Source organism: Lucilia cuprina, chromosome 3, assembly GCF_022045245.1.
Source record: "Lucilia cuprina isolate Lc7/37 chromosome 3, ASM2204524v1, whole genome shotgun sequence".
NCBI classification, from domain to species: Eukaryota; Metazoa; Arthropoda; class Insecta; order Diptera; family Calliphoridae; genus Lucilia; species Lucilia cuprina.
The window spans coordinates 21,586,229-21,609,550 of NC_060951.1; the positions used below are offsets into that span (position 1 = coordinate 21,586,229).

At 29.2% G+C, this 23,322-nt stretch overlaps 2 protein-coding genes across 4 annotated transcripts; one reads left to right on the forward strand and one right to left on the reverse strand.

The window, feature by feature from the left end:
* On the forward strand, positions 1 to 8,014 carry LOC111680627 (mitochondrial uncoupling protein 4). 3 transcript variants are annotated; one of them, XM_023442300.2, is made up of 6 exons: positions 1 to 502; positions 595 to 1,227; positions 3,349 to 3,458; positions 3,521 to 3,837; positions 3,917 to 4,097; positions 7,387 to 8,014. In XM_023442300.2, the coding sequence occupies exons 2-6, from the start codon at positions 895 to 897 to the stop codon at positions 7,559 to 7,561; spliced, it is 1,116 nt and encodes a 371-aa protein (XP_023298068.1). In that variant the 5' UTR covers positions 1 to 502; positions 595 to 894; the 3' UTR covers positions 7,562 to 8,014. The 3 variants fall into 3 exon arrangements, with proteins under 3 accessions (XP_023298068.1, XP_046802629.1, XP_023298069.1); XM_046946673.1 differs by having other exon boundaries at positions 727 to 1,227; XM_023442301.2 differs by having other exon boundaries at positions 855 to 1,227.
* Positions 8,015 to 20,056: 12,042 nt separating this feature from the next.
* On the reverse strand, positions 20,057 to 22,879 carry LOC111680629 (RING finger protein 121). Its single transcript, XM_023442303.2, has 7 exons — positions 22,648 to 22,879; positions 22,534 to 22,568; positions 22,265 to 22,406; positions 21,215 to 21,369; positions 20,929 to 21,157; positions 20,629 to 20,864; positions 20,057 to 20,560 (listed from the first exon to the last, which is right to left on the reverse strand). The coding sequence occupies exons 1-7, from the start codon at positions 22,690 to 22,692 to the stop codon at positions 20,440 to 20,442; spliced, it is 963 nt and encodes a 320-aa protein (XP_023298071.1). The 5' UTR covers positions 22,693 to 22,879; the 3' UTR covers positions 20,057 to 20,439.
* Between the last annotated feature and the right edge of the window lie 443 nt (positions 22,880 to 23,322).

Genomic DNA, 23,322 nt, shown 5'->3' on the forward strand with positions numbered 1-23,322 from the left:
CCAATTTATAATTGTTATTGTTTTTTTATTGCATTTTTTTTATTTTATAAAAACAAAAAAATGTATTGATAAGGCTCACTCACTCAATTTAACCCAAAATCAAATAAATACAATAAAATGTGCAAATTAAAAAACTCACATTCGATTAAACAACATCGAAGACGTTAGAGGAATAAGAAAATCATAAAAAATATCAGAACAAAAACATATAAAGGGCCAACATTTATTTTGGTAGCTACAAAATAGTTAAAGAAAATCCCAAAAAGAAAAAAGTTATGTAAAAGGGATGGCGACACAATTAAAGTGAAGTGAATAAAAAATATAAGAATAATACAAGTTAAGGAAATTCTACTCATAAATTGATGTAGAAGGAGTTGCGATATTGGCCCCATTATTAGCAACAACTAGTTAAAAGCCAAAAGTTATTGGCTGTTTGTGCAGTGCAGAAAATTAATTGATGGAATTCCATTAAACTACTGCAAGTTTTGTTGATTGAGGGCATGTGAGTTTTGCTGGACAAATTGAACAAACAATAAAGTGTTGGACAGACAGAGTAGAATTTGTTTTAATGAAATTGTTTTGCTATTTTTTAAGGTTGTGACAATTTGTGATGAATCGAAATTTTTAAACAAATTATTATTCAATACTTGGCGTCTTTACATCCACACTGTTTTAGTTTTATTTTTTTTTTATTGCTCACATTTTTTATTTTTAATCATATGCAAGTACCAGCCACTGCGCCATTCATTGTACATTTCCAACAAGTGATTTTTGTTTGTTCAGTTATTTTTAACAACAATCAGCCAAAGAGAAAAGAACAAGTTTTTTTGTGATATTTTTTATTATACGTCAAGATCGTCAACGTGAACTTTCGAACAAAAATATTTCATAACCATGCAAAGTCAAAAACAGGCAGCAACGGCTGCAGCTGCAACTATTTCGTCTGCAGCTGAAGCTTCAACAACCGCCACTACCAGCACAACCTCCGGAGCGACACCAGCAAATGTAGACAATGCTACAGTTACCCGCAATCAAATGCGACCCGTAAAGTATGATTATGCTGATAGTTTTGCATGTACTTATATTGTATCTGTTGTGGCTGCATCAAATGCTGAATTAGTTACATATCCATTGGACCTTACAAAGACAAGACTTCAAATACAGGGTGAAGCTGCTGCAACTACTCATCATGCAATTGGTGGAGGTAAAAATGCAGCAAAACCACAGGTGAGAATTTTTCTAATTACTATTAGTAAATATCCAACTTTATTTACCATTTATTTTAGCTTTGTTCAATTACAACAACACAAAACATGACGAACAGTTTCCCATATAAGTTTTGTTAATATTTCTATTATTTTTTAAATAAATACATATCTATTTATGTTTTTTCGTTGTGATTAACGAACGATTCAAGTCGCAGTTTAAACTAAAAAAATAGTAATAATTTTAGAATTTTAATGAAAAATGTTCCGAAAATTTCAAAGTTGTTAAACTTTAATTACTCTTTCTAACTATTAGTCGAATAATTAATTTGTAAAATCACGTGAAACATTCAAAGCTTCTGATTTACTTAAAAATATTGTCCAATTCACAATCGATATCTTACCGTTGTGTCGTTGTATGTTGTACGAAATTCTATCAATTGTTTTGCTAGTTGACAATGACGTACATAAAAATGGATAAATTGGGCTTAAATATATTTGTAGAAAGAGCCTTTGATTAATAAAATTTTGGTTGGATGAGTCCTATTTTTTGTAGGCATTTGTTTTAATACAATACATACATTCGAATCGACAATTGAATTTTTATATTATTCCCTTTAGTTACAAATGTACTATTTCAATAAATTATTTAAATTGAATACGAATTTTCATTGTTTTCCGCAATTTATTTGAATTTATTTAAATAAATTATAAGTCAAAATTACAATAATGTTTTAAAATATTGAACTTATCAACCAATGCAAATTCGATGATTCGAAAACGATGTTTCATTGATTTAAGATATTTGTTTAGTATGTATTTTTGGTAGATATTTTAATATTTTTAAGGAAAATATTTAAAAAAATATATAGAAAAAATATATAAAATAATATTAATAAACCAAATTATTTCTAATGCCTACATCACACATGGGAGTAGTTAATTATATCGACTAATTAATTGACAATTTTATTAGCTTTAAATTAAAAAGAATTATAATTATTTTTTTATTAGCATTATTTTGTATAAATCTTTTTAATAAAACGCTTTCATTAGTAATTATTTAAAAAGAAATTTTCATTACCATTATTCAATGGATTTTAAAAATTATAATGTATTGTCATTAGGTGAAATCATGCATGCCTAATTTCAGCTCATTTGGACTAGAAGAACTAGTTTTAACCGCTTTAAAATTGTTTCGAATACGAGGTGAAAACATTAGTTTTGAATTTTTTTTAGTTAGTAAAAACATAAAAATTTTTTTCTAAAATAACTTGGAATTTTCGAACTTAATTTCGAATATTCGAAAATATTGTTGTATTATCATCAAATGTACTTATGGCTGACAAATTTCAGCCAATTTGGGCTACGGGAACTGGTTTTCAATGCTTTCAAACCTGTGCTTGAATCTTTGAAAACTTTTCCTTAATTATAATTAAATTTATTTTTGAAAATTCATTATCAAATAATGACTTTATCAAAATTATCAAAAAATTATAATGAAAAAAAAAAAAATATAATTGTTATTAAATGGTACTTAATATATTTTTCATTTAATCCTTTGTGTGCCCAAGCAAAATACCCAAAATCTTACCCAAGAACTATTACAAATATAATTTTTAGAATGAGAATTGATCATACCAAATTAACACATAAACATCTTCTGGATAAATCATCACCACCATTTTGTCCCACATGTAATATCCAACTCAACATTGCACACATACTTCAGGAGTGTCCATTTTTACAGGATACAACCCACCATTTGCTTAAAAAATTTATTTGAGGACAATATTGAATTACTCCACAAATATCGAATTACTTCACAAATTTCTTCTAAGAACAAAACTAATCAATAAATCTAATTTATAGTTATTTTTAAAAAGCTAGCACTCTTTTCCTATTATAATTACTTAATTGTATTTTGTAATTAAAATATTCTATAAATGATAATGAAATTTAAATTCTTAATGGAAAATTCCCATGTATGGCCTACATATATCTCTTTTAATTAAGTTAACAATCTGAATTTATTTTTAAAGTTTTGAAGACATTCATAACTGAGCAAGTTTTCTAAAAATATAAAATTGCGAATATTTGCATATTAAAAAATATATATATTCAATATTATTTTTTATTATAGGTTCAATATCGAGGAATGTTTGCTACTGCAGTTGGCATTGCTCGTGAGGAAGGAACGCTTAAACTATGGCAAGGTGTAACTCCTGCCCTATACAGACACATTGTTTACAGGTAAAAATATTTATTTTTTTTTATATTTTTACATTACAATAACTAAAATTCTTTAATTTTAGTGGTGTAAGAATATGTACTTATGACTTTATGCGCAAAGAAATGGCAAAAAGTGAAAATGGGAGTAATATACCACTACCCCTATACAAATCTGCTCTGTGTGGCGTTTTTTCTGGCGGCTTAGCACAATGGTTGGCATCACCAGCCGATTTAGTTAAAGTACAAATACAAATGGAGGGTAAAAGACGTCTAATGGGAGAAGCTCCACGTGTTCATGGGGCAGCTCACGCTTTAAAAGAGATCATAAGAAGGGGTGGTATAAAAGGACTATGGAAAGGTAGTATACCAAATGTACAGCGTGCAGCTTTAGTAAACTTAGGTAGGCATTGTATATTAATTATAGAAAATACTTATTATTGTACTAATTACAAATAATTTCCAATTTTTATATTTAATAGGTGATTTAACAACCTACGATACTATAAAACATATGATTATGAATAAATTACATATGCCAGATTGTCATACTGTTCATGTTCTGGCCTCAATATGTGCCGGTTTTGTAGCAGCTATTATGGGCACTCCAGCTGACGTGGTAAAAACTCGCATCATGAATCAACCTACCGATGATAAAGGAAGGTATGTATCAAAATTACATTTATGTTTGTATTTTATGTTAAGTAAATGTTTAGTAAGTTATTAATTAATGAATTATTTTTCAAGATCATTTCTTTAGAAAATCATATCCAAGAAGAATGATTTGTATTTTATGTTAAGTAAATGTTTAGTAAGTTATTAATTAATGAATTATTTTTCAAGATCATTTCTTTAGAAAATCATATCCAAGAAGAATGATTATGTAATTAATTAATGTATGTATATACAAAAGACTATTTTATGACATTAGACTGTGTTGGATGCCGGGTTGCGGACGAACTGCCTAGATTAGGTTCGAACCTTGATATAAATGACAGAGAAAGGATGGTAAAACCGCCCTCTTGTTATTATTATAGGTTGATATTCGAAAGATTCCGTAACATCATAGACCAGTCCTGTAGAATAGTATATTGGATTGCAAAGTATCGAAGGCCCTAAACTACTTATACATAGTTGCTAAAAATTTCCATTTAGATACACAACCTTACATACTTCATCATAAATACATTTCACTTAGAAATTATTATTCCAAATATTTTGAAAATAAATTTAAAATCATTTGGTAATTATTATCATTAATCAAATCTTACTAATATCACACTATACATATTTGATGTAGTGGTCTCATATTTTTGGATGTTGTTGATTTAAACAACTTGATAAGATTAGCACAGTTGAACACAAACAAAACTACAAGTTTGTTCTATTCATACATATACTCATAACATTTTGCACAAACAACATCCATAATATGTTCAGAGATAACTTATTTGAAGTAAACAGAAATTGATTTGGAGCACGTTTCTTAGTTTCCCTTAATACTAATCTAAATTGATTGACTGTTAATGTGTATAACTTCTCTTGAGATTATTATTGTTGATAATTAATTGTTGCATAGTTTTAATTGTATAAAATGTTTTAATTTTCACCTGTGCTATGCTATTTTTAACTTATGTTTATTTTTGCAAAACAAAACATTACAGTAGTTAAGTGAGTATTATCGTACATATATACATACATACCTATTTGTTAGTTTGTTTATCAATCACAACTTATAATATATTTTATTATATTGATAATGTTATAAGTCAATAAACAAATTAAATAGGAAAATTTCATTGTTATCGGTTGAAGATAATCTAAAACGTTTATAATATGCAATTCTTTAGGGAAAGATTTTAAATCAAGTGTTTGTCAAAATCCTGTTAAACATGAATTTGAAAACTGTTGAAGATAGTGGGTCATGTGGTGTAATGGATTTCTAATGGAAGTATTATTATATAATTAATTTATTATACATAGTTAGCAACTGTTATCTTTTGTCCAATGTGTAATTATATATATATCGTCATATGAAAACCAAAAAGCCCTAAAAACTTTACACTTATACAATTAAAATTAACGTGCCGTGCCTGTCAACAAAATTCTAGAAGATTATGTTTTAAATTCAAGAAAATTTTATTATATATTTCAATAAATCCATAAATTGTAGGGTCACATTGTTAAAAGAGATTTTTCGTATTAAAAAGTTTTTTTTATGAAATAATTATTAACATTCTTTACATTATGTATAGTGGAAACAAAAATATGGACAATTCCATGAGAAAGGTTACCCAATAAGCACTCACAAAATTTTAAATCAAGTGCAGTCCAGCTATGTTTTCATACTAAAATATAAAAATGTTTCTTAAAACTTTTTCTTGTCAAAAAAGGCTTGAATTAAACTATAATTAAACTGTAATTTTAGACTGGAATTCCAGTTAACTTTTCATTGGAGAATGCTATTGAATTAAAGTGTAATTCAACACAACGGTATAATACAATACAACAATATGTTCGAAATTAAGTTCGAAAATTAAGTACAACCTATCAACCTAATCTAATCTTCGGAGATATGATTATTACGCTCTTAGAATTAATTTTTTCATAAACCCAAAAGGGCGTAGGTAAATTATATTAAAATATAATAACTAAATTTAAAGCAATATTTGTTGCTCAAACAGGAAATTTGGTAGACATAATTCTTCTTTGTTTCCATAAAAATTTCCGAAAATTAGAATTGAACGAAATTTGTAAGACATAAATCTTTCTTGTTTTCATAAAAATTTTCGAAAATTGAAATTTATTCAAGTTGTTAAAATAAGCTTTACATTTTTCTTTGAAAATTTATAAAGTTGTTAAAATAAGCTCTAATTCATTAAATTTACCAATTTCAATTTTTTTAAAAAAACTTTTATAAGTTTTAAGGTAATTTTAGAATACAATATTTTCGAATTTCGATGCTGAAGAGTTAATTTTAATTCTACGAGTGTAATAATTTAGCAGGAATATGTATGTATTTTGACACTGTGCCTCATAATCAAAAAGTCTACATATTTTTACCTTAAGATGGGTGCCTCCACTATATGTACCAAAAAAATATATATTTCAGAAGTATCCGGAAGGTGTCGCTAGAATGTCTAGAATGAGAATAGCACTGACGTTATTGAGTAAAGTTACTAAAGTATAGTGTGCTTTCGAGTGTTGAAAATAAATATACCGCTTTAACGTTTACTGTATAAGTTGGGTAGTTTTATAAAAGTGTGTGTGTGCCTAATATATACGAAAAATGTCGTACATTGTACGAATCGTTCGTTGTTTCGCACCACGAAATTCTTTCGTTATATATACGAAATTGCACGAAATATTTTAGTATAATGCAAAATATTTTTGAAAAAATTAATTTACATAAATTGAAAAAAAGGAATTTTGAATAAATATGGTAAAATTTACGAAATATTAATTTAATCAAACATTTTAAAATAAATTTTCTAATTTTAGTTCAAAATTATTCTCCATACGAATTTTTATTTTTTTTTAATGAAAATAATTTGGAATAATATTATACTTTTTCTTAAATTTTATAAAAATGTTGTAGATTTATCTAATCATAATATAATTAATACCATTATGTTTAATTTCGCCAAAAATTTAAGAAAAAATATTACGAAAGGTTTTCGTACTTTCGTTAAAATAGAAAAGGGTTTTATTAAATAATATTTCGTATCATAAACGAAATTTTTGTAAATACTACGAAAATAGAAGTTACGAAATTTTTTTTCGTAAAGTTGAGCATGGATTATTTTCAGTGTATAATAAAGTAAAACTTAACAACATGTTCGAAAACATGATTTAAAATTCAATTTTAAGTCCGAAAGATTTTTTAAATTTAAAAGCATTTTTAAAATAAACTATTTAAATACTTATTATTTTTTTCTTTTCAAAATTTCAGAGGACTTTTATATAAAGGTTCAGTGGACTGTTTACGTCAAACTGTAAACAAAGAAGGTTTAACTGCACTCTACAAAGGTTTCTTGCCCTGTTGGATTCGTATGGCTCCTTGGTCACTTACTTTCTGGTTATCATTCGAACAAATACGCACAATGTTGGGTGCATCAAGTTATTAAACACGAGTTACACAAACACATAAATAATTCAACATTTTTATTGAAATTGATTACATACATATGTACATATAACCCTAATGCAATATTATAATAATTATTGTTGTTATTTGTTGTCATTGATATTGTAAATTTACATATAATTATTTTTTATTCAACAAAAAGTGAAATGAAAAAAAAGAAACATCATCCCAAGCACGCATACATATAAAGTTGGTTAAATCTAATTAAACATTCTTATATATATTATGTACAATGTTTTTTAATTATTATTACGAGTACTTTATTATGTTTAAATATTTTTATTGTTATTTCCTTATATTTTATTTATAAATTAAAATATTTTTGCTTTCCTCTACCATGAATTTAGGTTTTTTCCTAGTGCCTGATATTTTTTTAAATACATAATATCCAATTAAGATTTTTATAAAAATAAACAAAAGAAAAAATAATAAATAAATGTCAAACATTTGTATTATTAGGTAAACAACAAGAATATTAAGTATATAAACTTGGGCTGCTGTTTAGATGACAGTATTTTTTAAGGGAACCATTATGGTATTTCAGTGTTCAAGGATGGCCTTTGTTGCTACAAGCCAACATTTCAGATATTTTGTATCCACCACCCACAAGATCTTCTCACACGTAACAAAGGAGATGTTAAAAGTCCCTCAAACTAAATATCGTACTTGAAGTACTTCCAATTAAGGCGTAAAAATCCAAATTTTCAATATCAAAAATAAACAACGTTCTTTCCGTTACACGCTTATTTAAATACTTATACGAAATTGTATTTGCATTTAAATTAAACGGTTCTTAACGGACAGTTTAATATTCATTATTATTATAAATATTCTAAACTTCGGAGTTTTCTAATGAACGTTAAAAGAACTAACTAACTAGTCAGTGCTTAAAGAGGCTAGTCGCTAACCGCTTCATTTAGCGTCAACGTTACTGACCTCCATGCCGGAATTGCTAAGCATGTAGGTCAGATTCTGACTGACGCAAACGTTGAGAGTCTTCCAGAGGTATCCCTTGGTGAGACTAGTGCCATACCGACGGATAATATCTCCTGCAAGGAAATTAAAGCGGATATTTGGAAGAGGATCGTCCACAGGTCGTTCGGCAAGTAGCCGGGATATTAATTACTCGGGCCGAAAGAAGACGAAGAAGGCTAGGAACGGGACTTTGAGGTCTCTCGAAGATTACAGGATGATTTTTTCAAATTCTCTTTTAATTTTAACTAACCGTTGAACTGATCTTTTTAGGGATTTTTAGGTCGCAACGGATTGGTCATTTTCGAATCATGCCTTCACATTGGATACACACTGGATTCTGTTTTGGCTAGGAGTTAATCCTTTGGTATCCTACGAAAACAAATTGCGCAGCCTTTGCAGATAGGACAAAGTATGTGTTGGCACAACAGGCCTTATTCAATCTGTTACTAACTGATTAAAAGGGGGTTGTGAACAAGTACACAGACTCACATAAGGAAAGCTGTGAGCTATCTTGTCCAGTTACTCTCCGGGCAAGAGAGAGCAACCTAAGTGATGAATTTAGAATACAAAGGTTGGCGTTTAAGAACCTGACCCTAGGGTCATAAAGTATATTCAATGCAGTGATAATTCATTCGACTCTTTCGAGTGACCTGGGCATGATGTCACAGTCATACGAAAGACTTTACCTTAGGACGCTTTGTCTCTTCTGCTTAAGTTTTTTATTGGATGCATTGTTAGTAGGTATTTACCAAAGAGGTTGAGGAACAATATTGATACTTACCTCATTAGTGACACTCAACATGCATATCTCAAGGTAAATCTGTTGAGAGTGCACTGCACGAGTTGGTAAGTTTTATTGAGCAAGGCGTGACAAATAGGGACTATACTTTTGCCGCGTTTTTGAATATTGAGGGAGCTTTCAATAATATAAAGATTGAGGCGATTAGGCATTTGATTATAGAGCTTGGAATTTGGGACTTCCTGGTAAAGTGAAAGTCTACCTACATTCGCACCTGATTGCAGATTTTAGGAATTTAAAAATCATTTTTTATTTTAATTTAATTTATTTTGATCAAGTAGAGCTTTCAATAATGTGACCGTTAAAAGACGCAAGTAGTATCCGAAAGGTATCGCTAGAATACCTTGGAAATATCTAGAAGATTATGACTTGGTATATATATATTAAGGAGTAACGTATACTAGCTTTCGAATATGCGATTTATTCGCTTACCATTAAACATTCGCTAAATTTTAGCAAATACTATTTCAAAGAAAATTTTAGTTATGTATTATGAAGTAAAAATGTTGTTCCATCTTGATTTTTCATCAAAATATATCACCGTCTTACAAATAGAGCAAAAAATCGTTTGGCATGAACAGGATGATATACGTCTGAAACTATCTACTTACAGATTTACTGTCTACGTGTTAATTTTGAGTGTCAAACGGTCAAGTAGTATGTAATTTCATAATTTTTAATTTTATGTTAAATTAATTTAAATTATGCTATTTGCATTCGCAAACAATAAAATTTATTATTCGCTTTCGCTAAACTGACTTTCCCAACCACCTAATAAATATAGCAGACAAGAAATCAAACGAATTGAATAAAGTTAGTTAGGTCAAGTCTGCTTCTGGGAGTCGAAGATAAATATACTCCTTATTAAAGATATTTGTAGAAACTTTTCTACATATTTTTCCGGTTTTCATTTGTGAAGATATATTTGGATTATAAAAGCGAAGGAATCCACATTGGACTTGCAAAGTGAAAATTAGCAAGGGGAGATTGCATACAAAGATAATACAGCATTTAATGAGAAAAGTATTAAAAGGACTTCACGGAAAACTTAGTGTACCTTGACGTCATAATTGTCATAAGGGGAAACTTTCGATAGAAACCTAAAAAAACCTTGAAGAAGTTCTTAAAATAAATTGCAAGCAAGTGTGCATTGTTTCAGAAGGAAGTTAAATATTAGGAACATTACGTAATGGCAGATAGAATATTCACAAATGAAGATAAAATAACAGCTGTAAATAATTGACCGCGTCCTATGAATATCTACGAATTTCGAAATCCTTGACCTTGGTATATCTCTGATCAAAATTTGTGTAGCCAAAAAACCACAATTTTCTGAAATCCAAAATTCGTATCAATATTTATAATGGATCACGTGAGAAATATTGAAAGTGAAGCATGTTTTGGACTTTTCGCGGTATTCTTGATATCATCGTACGTCCCGTGTAGCACGAAATAATGAAAATACTGACGCGATAGATATTGAACGTGTAGCATACCGAGGTATTCATCAATCTATTAAAATGGGTCGTGATCAATATATGTATGCACATTATTGAGATAACTATTATTGGTGATGACACGACAATTGGATCTTCGCTCCGGAACGACCCGTGTCATACTCGGCCAAAGATTGTCAAACCAGCGACAGCTGTATCAACTGAAAGTTTTTTCCCCAGAAAGAACTATCGGCCACAGTCGAGCTGTTACAACAACAACGTGGTGATAAGCCAAAAATTTCACCAGTTAAACTAGGCTTAACTTGCTGTTAGATTAAACTCGGAACAAATTTAGGGGGACTTTAACCGATGATTGTATTTTTCAGTTTTAGATTTAACCTCAGTTAACTTTGTTAGTATTGCCAAGTTTTCACTCAAAAACATAAACAACGAACATCTGTTTTTTGCAAACAATACTTTTGTAAAATGGAAAATTTTGGACAAATGTTAAATAAACATTTAAAACAATAATTAAGTAAAGTTACTTATTATCTTAGTTTAACTGAGTGTAATTGGCCAATTGAACTCAAGTTATAAGTGAGAAAACACATTTAACAAAAACAATAAAACAATGATTTCGGAAAAATAAAAACCTAATATTTTTAGTAAATTGCAATTTTCTGATTTGTTTTGTTTTATTAATTATTGTTTTAATAGTTTATTTAACATTTTTACAAAATTTTCCATTCTACAAAAGTATTGTTTGCGAAAAACAGCTATTCATTGTTTATGTTTTTGAGTGAAAACTTGGCAATACTAATAATGTTAACTGAGCTTAAATCTAAAACTGAAAAACACAATCATCGGATAAAGTCCGCCTTAATTTGTTTCAATTTCAATCTAACCTAGTTTAACTGAGGAGTAAGAAACCCGCCCTAAGGGCGTTAACTTTGTTAGTATTGCCAAGTATTCACTCAAAAACATAAACAATGAACAGCTGTTTTTTGCAAACAATACTTTTGTAAAAAGGACAATTTTGGAAAAATGTTAAATAAACATTTAAAACAACAATTAATGAAACAAAACAAAACAGACAGTTCATTATCAACATTGCAAGTGTACGGTTGCAAGTACTTTTGAGGTTAAAATTGCGGAAAATTTTGTTGATAGTTGAAGTTAAAGTGGAAAATTTCTTTTTGGTTTCTGAATTAACTTTTTGTTTCTTTTTGATAAATATCATTTTTTAATTTAACTTTATTAATTGGAAGTATTTAAACGAAAAATTGCCAGCATTTGGCAAAAGTAAGGGTGGCGCCATGGCGTCACAATCATTGACGGTGTCTCAGAGGAGCTTTAATGATTTTGAGAATTCATTTCACAACGTTAAGGAGAAGATATCTAAATCCGAGAAGAAGGAGCGTGAAAAACTTGATAAGATGAGGAAGACCTTGGCGAACTTTAATCCTGAATTATTAAAATCTTCAGTATCACGAAAACATGCTGATAAAATTTTGACGAAAGATTCTAAGTCTAATAAGAAAATCAAAATGTCGGACACAAAGAAACCTGAAATTGACAATATGGCGTCGGCAACTTCTAATGATGATTATAATGAGGCTGTAACGCAAATTTTTATGCAAACTGACTGTGACATCAATGATCTGAATTCAACTATGAACACTACACCATGTAATACTGCTGTTGGCGCTACTGGAAATGCTGCTGTGCAGCCAATTTTGGAAAGTGATAATAATGAGAAAAATAGAAGTGTAGGAGTTAATAATGACTATGCCATTTTCTATCCCCAAGAATATGTTGGCGATATTTTTGTATTTGTTGACACCTCCAAATTGGAGATAAATGGAAATAGAAGATTGAGAAATGGTCTCTTTCTTTGGGAGCAAATACGTGATCTGAATATTCCTGGCATTAAAATGATTAAGGCAATTGGTGTTACTCTTTATAAAATATTATTTGACAATATTGTAAATGCGAATAATTTTTTGAAAAATGATGACATTAAATGCAGAAAACTGCGCGCTTTTGTACCTAATAGTTTTTTGGAGACCTATGGTGTTATCCGGGATGTTCCAACATTCCTTACTGAAGAAGAAATTAGGGATAATATTCAATCTCCGTTCAAAATTAACTCTGTATGGCGCTTCAAGAAACGTTCTATAAATGAGGACAATAATGAAATTTTAACACCCACATACTCAGTAAAAATAGGTTTTGCTGGGAATGATTTACCGAATGAGATAATACTGAATTATACAGTCTTAAAGGTGGATCAATATTATCCTCCAATCCGACAATGCAGAAATTGTGGAAGAATAGGACACACCCAAAATGGCTGTAGATCAGCTAAGAGATGTTTGATGTGTGGCAAAGCTGGCGGTTGTAATCCAAGTTGTGGAATTATTAAATGTATTCTGTGCAATGGTGTTGATCATCAATCACATGAGAAGTCCAAATGTTCCAAGTGGATAGAGGAGCAGGATATAAGGAAAATAATGACGATTAAGAAAATTTCTAGAAAAGAAGTAAGGGACACTTATAACACGCAATATAATAGATTCAGTTTACTGGAAAACTATGATGATGATTTTCCTGCTCTATCTTCAACTGAAAACATCAAAAATAAAGATGAAGAGGTAAACAAGCTTCTAGTTAGAAGAAGATATAACAGAGTTGCGCGTCAGTCAAATAGGATAAAGCAAACTCAGCCTATAAATGAATTTACTGAGGATAATCGCAGAATACGCAAAAACATTCAACCAATAGTGCCTGTTTATAAATTACCTAATTATAAACGTGTAAGTGAAATTTAGAGAACAGTTTCTGAATTAACGAAACTTTGTAAGGATATTTTTATTAAACTGGATCATCAGGATGCAATAACTGCTGTTGATCATCTGACGAAGAGAATAGACAATCAATTTAAAATTCTGAGTGCTTCTGAAAATGTGAATTATGAGGATGATATTCCCACTACATCAAATACTAATCATGATAAAAATTTGCCAGTACAATTGTCAATCTCTGAGGAGTAATTCAAATAGCATAGAATATTTTTTGAACAATAATAGCATTGATTTTTGCTGCCTGAGTGAAATTTTTTCTCATGAAGGTGGCAATAATAAACTTTTAAATTATAATATTTTAAGGAAGACTAGAGTGAATGATAATTATGGTGGAGTCGCCATATGTTATCGTAAGACTATTAAAATGAAAAAAATAAATCACAACTTGTCATCTGAGACAATTATTGCAAAGACAACAAACATGGAACCTAACTTTGTTATTTGTTCTGCCTATTTTAAACCTGATATGTTGGATAATGAGTTTAATGACAAAATGTCTGATCTTGTTGATTTTTTGGAAATATATGATAATGTCATCATTTGTGGCGACTTTAATGCCAAATGTCTAACTTGGGGTGATCCTAATGGAAGTGTTAAAGGCGGTAATCTTGAGCAGAAAATTTCATCTTCTAATTTTCGGTGTTTGAACAATGGTTCCATCACTTTTAGACAGAATGCAGATCATCGTGGTTCAGTGCTGGATGTTACATTTACAAATTCTACCTTCAATTTTTCTTGGAAAACTGTAGCTGTCAGTCTAGGTGGTAGTCATCATTTGCCTATAATTATAGAATGTAATAATGTTAACTCAATATCGGATAAGTTCATCTCCAAGAAAAAACTTCTAAAGTCTTTATCGAATTTGACCTTAGTTTCTGATGTATCCAGAGTACAGCAAAGTTTTGAAAGTGAAATTCAGAGTGCAACGTTTAATACTAATGGTCACTTTAAGCCGAAATCCTGGTGGCATGATGGTTTGAATGTTTTTTATAGACGTTTAAATGCTGCTACCAAGAGTGCTTTTACTCATCCAACTCCTATGAAATTTGAAACTCTACTTGAAGCTAGAAAAATGTGGCAACTTGAAGTTCGTAAGGCCAAGAGGATTAGTTATAGAAATAAAATTGAGGAACTTAATCAAACACCAAATGCGAAAACGGCGTGGAAATTTATTAAAAATGTCAAGAATAGCACACAACCGGTTTATAATAATCAATGGGATTCCGACAACAATCAACAATATCTACAATTTTTAAAGTCACAGGTTGAAATTAATTCTTCGGGTGTACATTTGTCTACAACTTCTAATGAAACGGTTATGATAATGTATCCTATGATATGATTAAGGCGCTTAATCCTGTTGCAAGATCAACTTTGGTACATTTTTAATAGTGTTTTTTAAATGGTGAGGTCCCTGATAAATGGCGTTGTTAAGATTGGTTTATGCCAAAAGAGGCAAAGGTTTTCTGACTATAGAATTTAGACCAATTTAAATTTTGTCTTGTCTCATAAAGTGTTTAATGTTAAATTAATAGGTCAAAGACTTTGTAACTTTATTAATGGGAATAATCTTTTACCGGAAAGATTTTGTTTTGCGATCGAAAAACAAATCGGCTGCTATGTGTATAAATGATTTGATCTTCATGACATCTCTATTGAAACAAGAAGGTTTCAAAGTTATAATGTTTGTTTTGGATATAAATAATGCCTATAATTGTGTGGATATTAATTTGTTGTATAATGATCTGAAAGCTGATGGTATTGACATTGATATTGTGAACTGGATAGGGAATGTTTTTTCCAGGAGAATTTTAAAAATCGGTAAAGAGGAGATTGTTGTTGGGAACGGTATTCCGCAAGGAAGTTGTCTTTCTCCTGTTTTATTTAATATGTATACCAGAAAACTTCATGGAATAGAGGATGATAGTACAAGAGTTTATCAATTTGCTGATGACTTCATTATTTTATCATGGAATAAGGATTTTGATTTGGCTGTAGCCAATCTTCAACATAAAATTGGAGTTTTCAATGCAGCTTGTGTTGAACGTAATCTTTCCTTTAATATGGCCAAGACGAATTGTATGTATGTTGCTAAAGGAGGTAGAAGGCAAATAAAGTTGATGATAAATGGTGTATCGACGGAGCAGGTGAAGAGCATAAAAATTTTAGGTAGGACTATTTCCAATAGTTTATCAGTTCGGGAGCATTGTGATCGTGCGATAAATGAATCCAAAAATAATGTCAATTTATTGAAAATGCTTACTCCAATAAAATCTGGTCTTCAACCTCATGTGGCACTTAATATATATAAAACGTGTATAAGATCTAAAATTGAATATGCTATGACAACATTTGCAAATGCACCTAGGACAATTAACAATCGACTGAAATCTTTTCAAAATTCTTCCTTAAGAAGATGTCTTGGCTTATCTCCCTCTACGCCCTTACATGTAGTATATACTATGTCTGGTGAACTTGTTCCTGAAAGAAGAGCTAAATTACTTGCCTTTAAAGAATTATTGAGGATTAAACAATTTTCTCCGGATTTTTATAATATCGTTATGGATAATTGTGGCAACAAATCTAGTTATGGAACTATATCTAGAGAATTTCAATACCAATTGCAGAACACCTCTTTTTCCATCAACTTTGCGAGTCATTCAAAGTTGACAATTAGGAAAAATGAATTGCTGGACAAGAAGTCAAATATATCTAAGATTGTCATCATTCAACAATACCTTGAAAAGGCTGACCTTTATAGGACCAATGGATATACAATTTTTGCGACAGATGCATCTATTCACAACAATGTTGCTGGCTGTGGCATTTATAATGTGACTAATAACGAAAAATTTTACTTCAAGATAAATTTTAAATCATCATCTCTCTTTGCTGAAATTATTGCAATATATCATGCAATTAGAATTGCTGTAGAGGACAATAGATCCAGAATTGTAATTTTCACTGACAGCCTTGTTAGTTGTCAGTTACTTCAATCGGAAAAGCATGATTATTTTTATATTGCTGAGATTCACAATTTAATAGCAAATTCGTCATTGGAGGCTGTGGAGGTTGTATGGACCCCAAGTCATGTTGGAATTAGTTTCAATGAAATTGCAGATGATATGGCCAAGAATGCCTGTGAGATTGGAGCTATTTTTGAGGCCAGATTGAGTCCTCTTGAAGCGATACGTAATGTTAGAGAGCAACTATTTAATGAGCAAAAGGAAGAGTTTGAGCAAATTTTTCTTGAAAAAGGAAAATGGTTTAATGAAGTGAACATCTATATCTCGCCAAGGCAATTTTTTAAGAGCAAAATTCTAATACCAGAGGATGTTAAGACAATAAATAGACTCATGGCGGGTCACTCATACAACAAAATTTATCTTAACTTGATAAATGTGAGTCCTTCAGCAAATTGTGAGATATGTAAAGTACCGGATACAAATGATCATGTAATATTTCAATGTCCTCGGTTTAACCAGTTAAGATCTGTTTTTGGCTTCTTCCAACATTTTGACAACATAAAAAGTATTTTGCGCACTGAGAATTTGGAATTATATAAGGATTTGTGTTCCTTTATCAGAAATTCTAAGATAGAACTATGAATGTTTTTTTTTGTTTTTTTTTTTTTAAATTCTTTATTTTTAAATGGATTGTATCATTTGGTTTTAAACTGGTTTTAATATCTTTCATCAGTCAACACTTTTCATTATTTAACTACAATTTTCAATCAACATCTTTCATCTGGCAACTCTCACTATCACTTATTATTAATCATCACTCAACATTAGTTAATTTTCATCACTCAACATTAGTTAATTTTCATCAATCAACATTAGTATATAATCATTTATTTCTTCAATCAACATTTATCAACTTCTTTTATCAACAATCAACTTTTTTTTCGATCAACATTAATATTTTATCAACAATCAACATTCCTTTTTTAGCGATTGCTTTTTTATTCTTTAATATCAACATTTGGACGAACACCCTGGAAATATAAGCCTTTAAGGCTTGTCCAACTTTTAACCTTTTGGGTTTACTTATAGTGGAAAAAAAAAAAAACAAAACAGAAAATTGCAATTTACATAAAATATTATGTTTTTGTTCTTCGGAAATCATTGTTTTATTGTTTTGTTAATTGCGTTTTCTCACTTAATAACTTGAGTTTAATTGGCCAATTACTCTCAGTTAAACTAAGATAATAAGTAACTTTACTGATAACTGAAAAACACGAAACATATATTAAACCAGGTTTAACCAATGAATGAAGATTATCTTTATCAGAAAAACTCGCCCTTAGGGCGGCCAATTAAACTCAAGTTAAAAGTGAGAAAATACAATTAACAAAAACAATAAAACAATGATTTCGGAAGAACAAAAACATAATATTTTAAGTAAATTACAATTTTCTGATTTGTTTTGTTTCATTAATTATCGTTTTAAATGTTTATTTAACATTTTTCCAAAATCTTCCATTCTACAAAAGTATTGTTTGCAAAAAACAGCTGTTTATTTTTTATGTTTTTGATTGAAAACTTGGCAATACTAACAAAGTTAACTGAGCTTAAATCTAAAACTGAAAAACACAATCATCGGTTAAAGTCCGCCTAAATTTGTTCCGAGTTTTATCTAACATCAAGTTAAGCCTAGTTTAACTGATAAGTAAGAAACCCGCCCTTAGAAGAACAAAATTTATTGTGACAACAATTAGAGTTTGTGCGGCCAGGGCGATACTCCTACGTCATACTTCTAGAAGACAAAAAAAATATATAACTAGATAATCAGCAGGGTGAAAATAAGAATATATCTTCAGATGGTCTTATTAAGGATAAATAAGGGATACTGCTAGATAATCTTTAGTTTTTCAAAAAGAAGATAAATTGAATTTTTGATATAATACAGAAATAAACTTACTTTACAATCCATAAATGTCCACCACATGAATATCTTGATTAATTTAAAGATTATTATTATAAACATTTGAAAGAAATTTTCAATATTTATAATTTTAAGAAATATTTTGAAGTTTGGAATATTGCTATAATAACTTCCGTATGATAATCTAGAAATACCCCAGCAAAAAAGACGTGCAAAAAAATAATATATGCATGGGTTCAACTGATAATGAACTGATTCATATTTTAGGAAAACATGCATAATTTTAACATTAGCGTGTCATTGGCGAGCATGGATTCGTATTTGGAATAATATCATGTCATTAAAATGAGTACTTATAACCAGTGAACATTCGATGCAAATTCTCATGCAAATATTCATGGTGCAACTATATTTATTTTAAATGCATTAAAATCCGTAAGGCATTCAGCCAACTTAGTATTTTCTTCTCTTATTAATCAAGATGTTAAAATGGACTTAATATTACTAATTTTAACAAATATTAAATACAAAAATCTAATAAATTTAATGGTATTTTTAATATTTATTATATGAAATGCACGTTTCATTTGAATTCTAAGAGAATACCAAATTATAGTGAATTTTACAATTCTTTTAACAGAATTTTACATAAGTGAATAAGTGTGCAATTTTTCATGAATTCACTTATAAAAAATTTAAAAGAATTTTGGCATGTCTTTAAAATGCGTTAACAAGAATACGAACAAAAGAAATCATGAACATATCCCTTCTTCTTGAACAACTTCAAATTGTTTTTGTTGGAAAAATACACTGTTTTGTTTATTGCTGCATTTTCGCTTAAATAAATAATTTGATGATTTTCGTCCAAATGATTAAAATAAATTTTTGCTTTCATATCTTCTATGGACGATATCTTCCAAATATGTAAAAATACTAGAGATATATTACTACAATAATAAAAATTACATATTTCTAATAATAAATAAATATCATTAAATTAAATTAACAATCTAAATGAATAAAGTTTTAATGAAATTTGTGAACTGATGAATAGCTTGTGTTTAGGACGGCTATTAGAATAAATTGTATTAGCACTATTGCTAAAAGTCATAAAAATTACATTCATTCTGCACTACATGCGATGAACTGTCACAACGAATGTGTCGTGAAATCGGGTTGATTCGCTATAGTAATTCACATTCCGAAATTCAATTTGCAGTGAAACATGGCATAAATCAAGGCATATAGATCATTAGTTGTGCCATGGCATAAATGGTACTAATCATGGTATATAAATATATAGACGACTTGCTATTAAAACAAAACATTATAATTTAAAGTCTTTGAATGTGTACACTGTTTTCATATTAATATGTATCACAGCAATAATAAATATTTAAATAGGTTTCATATATAAAAAATAAAATCAATTCACACCGTTTTTCTGCCGACGATAATAAACTTTTACTTGAAAATAAAACCAAAACATTTGTTATGTAAAATATGTATTAAGATTTAAAAGGCATTTCCATTTTATTAACCAATTTTTGTTTCATACTTTAATGTAATAAACAATCAATAAAAAGTGTGTAGAAGATATAGATAGAACTTAAAACTGAGGATTTATTTTGGTTTAATTAGGAATTGTTTACTATGATACGACTAAAAACTTAATTTTAGTTTTCAGTCTTCTCATTAGTAAAATAAATTAAAATATTAAAAATATAGATAAATATTACTTTATAAAATAAATATTTCGTTGGTCATTTTAGAAAACATATAAATTTGAGTGCTTAGGTGAAAAAGGCAATTGAAAACAGAAGAGAATAATGTAACTTAATATAGGCAATATAAATGACATAAATCTAATTTGACTAGAATTTGAGGTAATTAATTATTATTCTAATCCCAATACCCAATTAATACCCTGAACAATAAAAAATATTAATGGCTGCCAGGCCACCAAGAAACGTATCCAATCCAATAAACGGCCATAGAGAACATGAGGTCGTTCCCAACTGAATATAATACAAATAAAACAAGAATTTAGTTAAAATTTTAAAGATATATACTGATGGAGACTTACGGATTACAAAACATTTTTTTAAGATCAACTTTTTCCTTGCAATAGGGGCAGGTTTGTTTCTTTCCCACAATGCACCAACCACGTATGCAGAATTCATGAAATACATGATTACAAGATAGTTTATAGGTATTTTCAATGATACCTTCTTCTTTTTCACTAACTAACAGTAGATTTCCACAAACCGCACACACATTATCCTCTAAATGTCTGGTAGGAATTCCTTGGGGCGTATAGTACTAAATTTATAGATATTTAGCATTTAAAAAATTATCTTTGTAAAAAATTAACATTTTAACATACGCCAATTAATGCCGCCATTTTTTCTGAGCAAATTTCTGATATGTCTCTACCCAAAACTCCAATATAAAGACCATAAAATACAAACATCAAGCCGACATCCATCCAGACATTTGGAAGTTGATTAAATATAAAATTAAAACCCAAAAATGTGGCCATCATTATTAAATAACCAATTATACCAAGCCCGTAGCTAAGTTTGTAGATAAAATAAAACCATTTATAAACGAGCCTGTTGAAATAAAAAATATTTTAATTAGTTTTTTTTGCAAACGAATTTTAAACTTACCTTGGTGTTGTTCCTTGAATAGGTTTACTAATAGCTCGTCTTATAACGATAGCTGTTACAATGGAAAACACAGACCATATTATAATGAAACGCACAAAGCCATAAAAAAACGATATGCCTAAAGGTATAGTCCACATTGCTAAAAGTGTTACGGCCTTAAAGAAATTAAGTTACAATTTTTATGTACAATTTTTTTAATGTTATAATGTTAGAAATATATTTGTAAATGAACGGCTTGATTTGTCAACGTATGCCTCTTAATAATTATTGAAACCCTAATGTATCCTGATTCCAACAATTAATTATATTCATGTTTCTTATCAATTTAAGATCGCTTAACAAATATTTATTTTAAGATTATTTTGAAGATTTGTAGCTTCAAGCATATTTTACATATAAGATGTAACCAAGGAAAACTGAATATTATATTTAAAACTTTTAAAAACAAACTTATTATCTTAAAGGGGGTGTGGTCAATTGTTAATCGATCCTCATTAAATTTAGTAAGGATAATAAATTATTGAACTACTTGCTTTGGTTTTGGATTATTCCTATTCTTTTGAGGAGTACTGTTTCCACTTGTGTGCAGTGTAGTTTCAATTTTTACTAAAATAAAAAAGCACGATATCGGCTTTGAAGTTGGTATTAGTTCCGTTATGTTAACGGTATTGTACCGGTGTAAGGGAAATCAGTATTGAAATACTTATTTCGATATTGGTGCCAAGACTGATATTCAATTTTTAAACAAAACTGGTATTAATAACAGTATCGGTTACCAAGCATGGTTCGTTACCACGACAATCATTTCTTCGCACGATCAATCATTTCTTCAACGAACAACGACCAAGGATTGCCAACCCAGCCACACCGACTTTACACGTGTCGCTGCTACAACAACAACCAACCTTGATTTATCATAATAATTTTGTCAATATCCGACAAATAAAATATATATCAACTTTTTACACTATTATTTGCCTGATAGTTAGTATGACCCTAGTGAATACTTATGTATTTATGCATAACATAAGATCATATTGTTATATTTACCGAATACGATCTGTAGTGTCTTTTCTTCCATTGCACTAAAGCGATTTGAGCCACTATGAGAGTAGCAAACAATATAAGAACCATTTCTGAGTGCATAGCTTCATGGCCTTTATGTTTTTCATGTCTCATCTGATGTTCATATCTAAACAAAACAAAAACAATAGTATTGTTAAAAATACCATAATAGTGCAAAATAGACCAAAATACATTCACAACTTCTAGTTGATATCTATAGGTAGTTTTGTTATCATCTTTTTTACGACACATACCTCATTTTTTCTTCGGGCGTCATTTCCTCCATAGACTTTAATTTGAAATCAAGAAAAATGAAATTAGAATTAATTATTTTACTGATTTTCTAATGACAAATAGAAATTGTTTACCTTGTTAAAGTCGACAGGAGCATGTAAATCTCTATGGTCCATCATGTTATTTCCAACTGTTTATTATTAACTTCTTTAGTTTTTCTTAAATTTTATGTAGTAAAATAAAATTTACTAATGCTATTGTGTTATTATTTAAGTTTTATCATTAAAAATTATAATTAATCTCTGTAAAAAATAGAAGTCTGTGCAAATGCACAGAAAAATATTACAAACGACAATTCACAATAATATGACAGATTGATTTGTTTACTGTGACGTTGCTAGTTTTTTTTTTTTGTAAGAAAGTGCTGCCCAATTCGAATTCAGATAAGGTGATGTTATTCAATCAGATGATTATATTTTTATTTACTTGACTTATACACACTGATGTCACAGTTTGTTATGTTGCACATTTATATATTTAAAAGTTTCCGTTAAAACAGAAAAATACTTTGTTATTGTTTTAATCTTTAAACAGCAAAAAAATTGCTGGCTTTTTTTAAATATCATGTGTGCAAAGTGCCACGCCTAGCTAGCTAATTATTTCTTATATTTATTAATGTAAGAAACTGAAAATGCCAAGTATTTTGTAAACAACTACACAGAAAAAAATAATTCATATTTGGAATGAATATGGTAATAAATATTATGAATAGAACATGACTTTTTTCGCACACCTATGTATTTCATTCA